This window comes from Zosterops lateralis (genome assembly GCF_965231275.1).
Source record: "Zosterops lateralis genome assembly, chromosome: 29".
Taxonomy (NCBI): domain Eukaryota; kingdom Metazoa; phylum Chordata; class Aves; order Passeriformes; family Zosteropidae; genus Zosterops; species Zosterops lateralis.
In genome coordinates this window covers 2,707,628-2,718,100 of record NC_139789.1, presented here as the reverse complement: position 1 = coordinate 2,718,100, position 10,473 = coordinate 2,707,628, and the positions used below count along the sequence as shown (strand labels likewise).

General features: G+C 48.7%; 1 protein-coding gene across 1 annotated transcript; it reads right to left on the bottom strand.

Moving 5' to 3' along the window:
• Positions 1 to 3,215: 3,215 nt before the first annotated feature.
• Positions 3,216 to 8,667, bottom strand: SLC35E1 (solute carrier family 35 member E1; the record flags this gene model as incomplete). Its single annotated transcript, XM_083880103.1, has 6 exons — positions 3,216 to 5,041; positions 5,667 to 5,912; positions 6,386 to 6,511; positions 7,099 to 7,236; positions 7,575 to 7,645; positions 8,262 to 8,667. The coding sequence occupies 6 exons, from the start codon at positions 8,665 to 8,667 to the stop codon at positions 4,805 to 4,807; spliced, it is 1,224 nt and encodes a 407-aa protein (XP_083736229.1). The 3' UTR covers positions 3,216 to 4,804.
• Positions 8,668 to 10,473: the final 1,806 nt, after the last annotated feature.

Below are 10,473 nucleotides of genomic sequence, written 5' to 3'. Positions count from 1 at the left end.
ACACAGTGGCCGTGTCATCCCAAACCCAAACTTGCAGCCATGCCCACGTGCCATCAAACACCCCCTTATCTCAGGGCCAGTTGAGAGGTGACCCCCAGGAGTCCAAGGTCAGCCAGAGCTGTCAGTCCTGGCAGCTTTTGCCTGAGAGAAATCCTCCACCATTTACAGTTTAGGAGATGGAATCCCCCTCTGGACTCACATCAGGATCCTGCCTCCTAAAATTTCACACATGCAAGTGTGGGAAATAGAAAAAGCAGAAATCTTTCATAGCAGTGTAGATATATAGGCCTAAAGCTAAAAGGATACAGGAATAAGGACACAGAACAATAAGACTGTGGTTTTGTGCTGTGTGGAGCAGATCTCCCACACAAGATCTGCAAGGACTGAGGGCCAGTTGTTATTTTCAGGTGTTACCTTCACCTCTCATAGGGTTTCCCATCACACAGAGGACACTGAGATGTCCTCACAAAAAGGCAGAACTGTTTATTATCTTCCAGACGTTGTGTGAAGAACCCACTGTGTCATCTACAGATACAAAACCTCAGAAAGGTGGATATTCTCAAGTATCCAAATAACTAATGGAAAAAATCATCATCATACAGACTCTGGCCATGATTCTGGGCCACTCTGCTGTCCTGGAGATTCACAGATCCCAGAAGAGCAGATGAACTTCAAATTTTGGCCAATATAGAAGTTTTCCTGCTGCCACCTTCCATCCCAGCACCACCATTCCTGCAATGGTTTATCCACAAAATGTCTCAAAAGCTCCAGAGGGGTTCACCAAAAACCAGTCCTGGTGTAAGGCAGGAAAGAGTCCCAGGAGCTGGAAGTCACCAGTGTTTTTATTCCATAAGGGATCCCAGCAGGATCCACAGGGACCTGAGTGACATCCAGAACTTCACAGAACAAAACACTCGGAGAACAGGAAAACAACACAAAAAAGTTCTTTTGCTGAAGGGCAAGATTCCACACAGGAAGGAGTGTGGGGTTGGTTTGGGTTTTTTGGGAAACTCACCCATATTCCCATCAATTTAGAGAGGTCTAACATTAAAAAAAAGCAACAAAAAAAAAAAGGTTGTCCCTTGGATATCTACACACTGTGAGTGTATCACTTGTCACAGGGTTAACAAATTTGTTTCACTGCCCTGGAACATCACCACAAAGAGATTTCAGAATTATTTTTAACAGCTCACAGCACGACCCAGAAATTTAAGCCTTGGAAAAACAAAATTTTCCCTTTATTTATATTGCACCTGTTTCACAAAGAGCTGCATGGCAGAAGTTCCTTCTGCTGCAAAATGCTGCATCAGAAAAAAAGGGGTTTGAACAAAGATTAGAAAGGAAAACTGAGCTTTGGAAATCATTGTGAGTTGACCCCAAAATACCAAAACCATTTTTACAAATCACTGTGCACTTACAAAGCCTAAGTCTTGCCTCAAATTTATTTAGCATTCATTTATTTAAAAACCACAAGCATTTTACCAGATGATAAAGATACCACCACTGGGTACTAAAATTGAACCTGCAGGGGGAATATTTTTAAGCTTTCTTGAAAGAGCACCAAATACTCTTGGGAACTACAACAGAACACCCACGTGGAGTGAGGAGAGATTGGGTTTCTTATTTCCACAACTACCCAGGACTGCTTGGGGAAGAACTTTTTCAATGTTGTGATGTATTTATGTGTAAAAAATACGTAGTGGAAATCAGAATATCTCCAGGGAATCCAGTGCCTGTGTTCTAACCCTGGTTACATTTGTGTGTGAGGCATCACTCACAGCAGAATATCCACCCAACTCCTCACCAGTGGCTTTATGACGCTCCCAAGGAATTCCTGCAAGGAATAAACCCAAACCAAGCCCCTTAGCTGTGATTTAAGAACAGGGTCACTGTACACAGTTGTGCAGATTTTGCCCTCTTTATTCCAGTGTTTCTGTACTTTCTACAGACAGAGTCAAACACACCACTCATTTACAAACCAGCTTAAAACAAACATCTCACTTGGCCAAACAAAAAACCTTGCAGAGGTCCAAGATTAAAATGTTTATTACAGCAGTGTCAGGAAGTTCCTTTCCCTGAACGTGGGCAATATTGCTTAAGGATTGGGATTTGGGATCCAGCAAAACCACCCTGTGTAACCGACTCACCTCGTACCCCACCCAGCCATCCCTGCTGCCCACACTCCTGGGCTGGAGCTGCAGGAACTCCCAAGGGAAGAGATTCACTCCCTGGGCCCTAAATGAACCCATTATCCTCATGGGATATCCTCACCTTGGGCCAGTCCCTGCAAGCACAGGAGTGTTTGAAGCCACAGGCCCAGACTGGAATTTGGGTTCTGAACAGGAAACCCTCACCTGCTGCCAAGATACAGGAAAAGCTGAGCTCAAAACCTGCCATGGTAAGTGTGCAGGGCAAGCCTACCCTGAAAACACTTGCCAGAAAAAGTTTGGTTATGTTCTTTAAAAGGAAACGAATGTGAACATATTTAATAAAGCCTCTGGTCTGGTTTTTATTTACTCCCCACAGCAGAGTAAATAAAGGTTGTAGGAACGTGGCACAGCAGCAGACACAGCAGAGGATGCCTGGACATCTCTGGGGCTTGCACTGCCACTATTTCCTGGTATTTTACCCCCTGTGATGTAGAGAAGAATCATCTCCATTTTCCAAAAGGGAAACTGAGGCACGAAGACCACGATTCAGGGTGTGCAGGAATTTAACAGGTCACAACCAGCTCCCTTTGGAAGCAGCTGGAGAACTTCTGCCCCTCTCCAAAATCTCAGCCTGAATCTCTCATCCTCAAATCAGTCTCTTCCAGTCAGCACCATCCAAATCCAGAGTCCACCAAAAGCACTGAAATGCTGGGAAGTGAGCCCTAGAAACACACATTTGGCACTTTCCCCATGTTAAAAAAGAAATAATTATACATACATTAATACTGGAACAGCAAAAGAAACTTCATCTGAAGGAAAGATTTCCTCATGATCTTGTTCACCCAGGTTAGGAACAGATTTATTTAGATTTTCTACCAAAAGCCCAAGTTCTCAGCTGCATGAACAGACTGAACTCCAGTCAAGGCAAGAAGTTCTGCTCACACACAGCAGCAGCATTTTTAACCCATCTCTGCAGTTTCAGAAGGACCATTTCCTCTTTTGGACTCTCTGGTGGAAGGCTGTTCATGTAACTACCACCCCAGCAGCCAAAAGAATAAGATCAGCTTGATTTTGCACTTAAAAATAAATTCTTTATTATCCAGAAAGGAGCCAAATCATCATCTCACATCATGGAAATGGTCATTTGTAAAGCAATAAATAAGGGGAGTGTTCTGTGCCACTCCCTGAATGTTATCACTGGTGTCTGGTACCTCTCTGGTTAAAAGCATAAAACTTATGCTATCAAAGTCTCACTGTACAACAGTCTGGGAAGGAAAGAAGGCCCCTAAAATCTTTTGCTAAAGCAACGACAGAAAAATCTGATTCAGTGAAACCCAAGTTCCAAGCTGAGTTTCACTTCATTCCAAGGAATTTCATTCAAAGGAATGAAAGCCAAGTTTCATCCCTTCCAAGCACAAATGCAGTACCTGACACACACAATCACCTTGTCTAGAATTTATACTGAATCAGCTCTTAACCATAAATTATCTATTTACTGCTGATTCAAACAATTTTTCTTTAATTTCCTATTCGAGCCAGGGGAGTTGCAGGAACAGCACAGGATACAAAATTTAACTTCTTCCAGCAGGAAGTGGAAGTCAGGCTAAATCCACACAGCTACTCCAACAGCAGTAATTAAGAAATTTAAAAAAACCCAAACAAATAGGGGCTAAAAAGATTTAAGAAACAATTAATAATGATGATTGTTCAAATCATTGCATTCAAAATATATGAATCATATAAGAGAGCATAACTTAGGCATAAAACTGAGAACAAAACACCTTTCACCTTTCAATTTCTAAAGCAACAAAACAGTTTTGAAAGAACAGGTGGGAAGGAAGTAAAAAAATAAAATCATATTATTCCAAACGTTTTTATTTGTGAAGGAGTTTCCTGCATGGCCAAGGGACAGCAATGTCTGGACTTACAGGACTACATGATTCAGAAAACAATGATGATTTTAAGTTGGGCTTGGTTGTTCTCTGCCATGACCAGTGATTTGGAGAACTGTGTTTGTCTGTGTCTGAAGCAGTTCTGGGAGAGATCAATCCTTCCACTGCCTGCTCCTCCAGAAACACTTCTGGTTTGTCATCCAGGACTGAAGGCAGAGGCACAAGAGTTGTGAATATCCACAAGAAGTTCCACAGATGCTGGAGATGAACTGGAGTTTACCTGCCTGCACTGATCCACCTCAGCCAATCCTCCTCAGACAAATCCTGATAAGCACAAGTACCCCTTGCTTTCACTTCTTTCTGAAAGCTTCATTAAAAGTATCATTGAACCGTTATTAGAGAACAAGTTAAAGGTGATATTACCAGCATGGAAACAAGATACTGGCCAGAATTCAGCTGCCAAGAGAACAACGAGCTGGCAGACTCTGAAAGGAGCAGTGACAGATGTTCCACTCAGCAGTGACACCTGCACCTCACCAGAATCTGCTCTGTGGGTTTGGTTCCAGTTTCAGGTCTGGCTGTTCCAGGTTTTAAAGCTCTGCCCAGCAGCAGCTGCAGGTCGTGCACCACTCCCCTTCCACCTGCCCTGCTGCCAAACCTGCACAGTTCAATGGCTTGGCGACATTCATGGATGTACTGAAAGTTTTTCTGATAATGCTGGGGACACTCTGATATCACAGTCTGTACCTGTCTGCCAGGATCCTAAATATCAAACCTGTTGTGGTTGTAGGAGGTGGGGTAGCTCTGCCTGCTGTACTGGAAGTGGTCTGTGAGGACGTTGCTGCGGCCGTACTGAAAGTCTCCGTGCTGGGCAAAGGCCGTCAGTCCGTTCTGGGACTTCTCCGCGGGGCTCCGGTGCCTGTCCAAGGTCACCAGGTCTCCAGTGGTGACTGGGAGCAGCTGCTGCTTCTTTGCCTCTTGGTTTGCATCGTATTTTGTCTGGGGAAGGAAGTTTTTCACAGAATGGTTTAGGCTGGGGAAGTCTGTGACCTGTCCCCAGCTTGTCCCCAGCCCAGAGCACCGAGTGCCACCTCCAGCCCTTTCCTGGACATCTCCAGAGATGGGGACTCCAAACCTCCCTGGGCAGCCCCTGCCAAAGCCTGACAACCCTTCAGTGAAGGTAAATTTTCTTAGATATCACCTAAGATACCATCTGGACATATTCACATACCCAGCACAAAGTAGACAGTTCTTCAGTCATGTCACTTTTTTTTGTTATAGTTTTAAAATATCAGTGGCTTCTAATAAAAACCTCACTCCTCTCACACACCAAACAAACAAGCTGATCTTCCACTCAAGAGAATTTTGAGTTACTTCCCTATCTTCCCCTTTGCAAGAAAAGCTGAAAATCAAAATTTCCTTTTGTGAGAGGCCCAGCAGCTGGTGTGACCCCAGTCCTTCACCTGGGCCACACTCATCCCTCCCTTGCAGTGGAGCCTTGTGGCCTCTGTGTTGTCTATTTTCCCTCAAGTAGCTCTTAATTCATACAAAAAAAAAAAGAATTCAGAGCTCCTGGACTCCTTCAGCTGTGCTTCCTGGATGGATAAACACAGAAGTGCCTCACCTTGTTGTACAAGAAGACCCCCAGGATGGCTGTCATCATGCCCAGGACGTTGGTGCTGGTGACGGGGTTGCGCAGCATGATCAGGGACACGGTGATCACCATGATCCTCTTGGTGGCGTTGGCCACAGAGTAACTCAGGGGGCTGATCAGGTTAAGGATACTAAAGGCAATGACGTTCTGGGCAAAATTACAGAATCCACTGATTATAAGCAGCATCAAGGTCCAGGACCAATGAGACATCGAGCTCTGTTGGCAAAGTAAACAGCAGGAGAAAAAAATTATCTCGGGTTTCAGGTAACAACACAAACACAGCCTGAGGCACTCCTTGCCTGCCATTGGAGGGAGCAATCTCTGCACTGAGCTCTAAAGAGGCCTCCAAGCACTTTGCTTTCTGCAACTCTCAGCTCAGAAAGCAGAGGAGGACCTTCCCCACACCCTCCGGGAGTTTGTTCCTGTCTCCAGCTCCCAGCTCCTGAAATTTCTGCTGTCCCATAAACTGCCTCTCATAACTCTGACAGGAATTCCCACAATAAACACTTGTTAACTCTTGTGAAACCATTTGCAGGTGTTTCCCAACACTTCCTTCCACACTGACAAGAACTACACTGAAACACTTCAGGGCACTTTTCTGGTTGGGTGCTGGAGTTTGTTTCTTATTTATTTATTTTTTTGCTCTTTTCCTTCATAACAGCAAACAGTTCTCCAAATACAGCACTTACCAAGTCATTCTCTACCAAGAAAGAAGAAAGATCCACCAGAACCCACGTTGGGATCATGAAGAACACAGCGTGGCACCCCAGGATGTTCAGCAACCGCAGATGATGAATTCGGGAATCTCTCAACACCTGACAAGAGCCATGATTGAACAGCAGTCAGGAAACAGAAACTGCTCTAGGGGACAGGGAAGCTAGGAAAATAAATAAATATTCTTATAGTAAGAAGAACTGATGTCTCTTTGAAAAACAGTGGGTTTTTTGAGTGGTGGCTCTTAGTATCAACAAGATATTAGTACTAAAATTAAGAGCTCTACAAAACAGAAACCATTTTGTAACTAAATAAAGCCAAACCACATGCTTGGATTTTGTTTCTGTGGTTTCAAGGAGTGCCTGGTGTTGACAGTGACTTGTTTAGCACAGAGGAATGATTTGTTAGAACAAGATACATTAAAAGCTTTCAATGAACTGTTGAATTTAAGCACTACTGAACTGCCATCAGAAAAAAAAATCCATACTGAGGATAAAGAAAGGCCTCAGGATAAACTCAGTGTAACAGCTTCAACAGGTAGGAAGAGCTGCAGGGAACACACACCCAAAATAACAACCATCCCTCTGGGCTTGTCTGACTGCAAAGCCAACAAAAAACCCCCACTTATGTAATGGAAATTACACCCCGTCATTGGTGACACCGTGTCAAGGGTGAACAGAGCTGGTACCTTCTTTGAGAAGATGTTCTGAAGTGAAAAGCAGAGAGTAGCAGCAAGTGCACTGATGAGTCCCCACATGTCAAAGGACAGCTCTGTGACCGTGGCCAGCAGGACACCAGTGATGATGGGGATCAGAGACAGGTACACCTGGAACAGGGACAGAGGGGTAAATTGCATCTGCTGGGAGTTTTCAACTGAGTTTACCCATCCTGCTGATTGAGGGATCAACCTTTTCACTACTGTAGTTCAGGGAATTTTAAGTCACTGCAGTAGACATTGACAACTCCAGGGCATCAGACACCATCACCCTGCTCATTGTTCAGGTGCATTTTACACTCACAATAAAAGGAAAAGAGATTTTTTAAATCTGCATCATTTAATTCCAGTCACAAAATCCACCCAAAGCCTAAGCTCTGCTGCCCCCAGCCAGCACAGCACCCCCCAAGCAGCGCCAAGGAAAGAAACCTGAGCAAACCTGTCCGCACCTTCGTCGTCTGCTTCTCCTTCATGATGATCCGTGACAGCAGAACCACCCAGATGGGCATCGTGGCTTTCACTGGGGACAGGAACAGAACCTCAGTGGGGACCTGAGGCTTGGGACAGCTCCATCAACCACCACGAGCAGAGGGATGGAGCAGCCCAGGATGGATCCTCCCTCCCTCCCTGTCACTGTCCTGAGCACTTGCAGGGACTGGACCTTGGTGCTCTGGGCACCCAGAGGGCACAGACTGGGGCACTGCCCCTGGAGCTGCTGCCAGCACACACTGGGGATGGGACACTGCTCTGGGCACCTGCATGAGCATACGGTGGGCACTGGGATAACTCAGTGGATACCAGTATGAGTACAGAGTGGGTATTGGGACACTAAAACTGGGCACCCACAGGACAGACACAATGGGCACTGGGACACTGCACTGGGTGCACACAGGACACTCACAGTGGGCACTGGAACACTGCACTGGGCACACACAGGACACAGTGAGCACTGGGTACACACTCACAGGACACAGTGGACACTGGGACACCGCACCAGGTGCCCATACGAGCTCACACCGGGCTTCAGTTCACCCCACTGGGCGCTAACCCGAGTGTCCCCCAGGACATCCCCCCGGGCACCTCCTGACGAGCACAGCCGGGGCTGGGCCATCCCCCGGGCAGCCCGCAGCGCTCACCTGTGTGCGCGTAGGACACGGGGACCCGCCAGAGCGAGACGTGCGCGGACACGGAGGCGAAGTACTTTCCGAAGGCGAGCGGGAGGATGTAGCGGGGGTAGGCGCGGGGCGGGAGCTGCGCGGGCCCGGCGGGCGGGACGCGCCAGGCGCGGAGCAGCGGCGGCAGGAGCCCGCACAGCCCCAGGATGTGGAACAGGGACACGGTGACGGGCCGCGGGAACCCGCCCAGCAGCAGCTTGTTGACCACGTTGCCGCCGGCGCTGAGCCCGTACCAGGCGAGGCACAGCGCGGACACCCGCGCCCCCTCCCGCAGCGCCGGCCCGCGCCCGCCCCGCGCCGCCCCCGCCCCGGCCCCGGCCCCGGGCCCGGCCCCGGCACCGCCCGGAGCCGCCAGCGGCGCCGCCATCGCTCCGCAGCCGCCGCCGAACGTCACCGCGGCCGCCAGCGCGTCGCTTCCTGGGGCGGGGCGGGCGCGGGGCCCCGGCGGGCCCGGAGCGTCACTTCCTCCGCCCGCCCCGCCCGGCCCGGCCCGGCCCGGCCCCGCCGCCTCACTGAGGGGACCGGCCCCGCAGGACTCCGGGCCGTGACCCCTGGACACCCACAGGGCTCCGGGCCGTGACCCCGGGACCCCTCAGTGCCAGGTCCGCACGATTCCCGGCCGTGTCCCCTGGACTCCCTCAGGGCTCCGGGCCGTGTTCCCTGGCCCCCTCAGCGCCGGCCCCGCAGGGCTCCGGGCCGTGTCCCCTCTATCCCTGCACGGCTCCGGGCCGTGTCCCTTGCACCCCTCGGTGCCTGCCCGGCCCCGCCGTGTCCCCGCAGCCCGAGGGTTCCCGGGCCCGTTCGGGGAGGCAGAGCCGCCCCAGGGCTCGGCAGTACCGGCCCTCACACACCGGAGCGCAGGGCAGCGCCAGGGCAGGGCCGGAGCGAAGGTCAGGGCTCGGCGGCACCGGGACCGTCGCTCCCGACCTTTAAAACTCACGCCAGGAAGGCGGGTAAAGGATGGGTGAGTACCTGGCAGGCAGGAGGGGTGTAGAGCCCGGTTCATCCATGCACCCTGTCAAGAGACATTTCTGCAGCGTTAATTTGGCCATGAAAACACGCGCTTTAGGTAATGGCGACTCCCCAAAGATTTGCTGATGAGCCATTTCATGTCATCCGGTGACAAGGAAGACAGGGCAGTGTTTTAACGTCAGGTTTTAGGATTAGAAGGAGAAATTTTGCGAGAGAGGTAGGAGAAAGCAGTAGCAGAGAAACTGAGTCATGCACAAATGAGAGTACACAGCAGGTACGCACATAGTAAACTTCATTTGAACTTGTTTACAAAATTGACAAAAAAATATCACCTTGTAAACTTATTCACATTTGTTGGAGCTCACAGAACTGGTTATACTGGCATGCTGAAATAAAGATTGTCAAGCCTCATCTCACCCTGGAGGACACACAAGTGAGTTGACCCCTTACAGCAGCAACAAACTCAGCAAGGAACAAGATTTAAAGCTTGCATTGGGAGGGAATTCCTCAATCAGTTTTTGTACCACCAGGGAAAGGGCTGGGTCTGGTTCCTGATGTTTCCTCAAACAGAGGAGCATCAGCACAGGCATTTTGGGTGAATCTGAAAGCTGTGATGAGCTTTGGGCATCACTTCACCCAGTGCAGTCAAGGGCCATCAATTGCATCAGAAATGGAAGCAGTGGAGAAAGAGATGGAATTTATCAAGTAATAGTTTGTCATTTCCTGAAATTTGGAAATATTCAAAGGCCTCCAAAGAGCACGGACCCTGTTCCTAAATGGGGCCATTCAGGGAAGGAGGGAGGAAGGGCAGGGGGAGATAAGATGCACAGTACTTTTTTACATAAACAAAATTTAAGCATTTCCAAAATGACCAGCAGCTTAGCCCTCCACCATCAAATCTGAACTGCAAGACAGGAGCTTTCCCCAGCTCTAAACCACACTGCTCAACCTCAGCAACTGCAGAAGGACAAAATGGAAGTAAACTGAAAATATACTTGGACACATTTTTTGGTAACCACTTCTGGTTTCACTCTCAGACCTCAGATTTCAGAAGTGGAAGCACACAGACATCGTTATTTCTGAGATACCCACACATTTCAGTAACAGTCAGATCATAAATGGTGAACAAGAATGACTTAAAAATAAACCAAACTTCATCAGTTGTATTCCAGGGAAGAACCAACACAACGCAGGCCTGGCC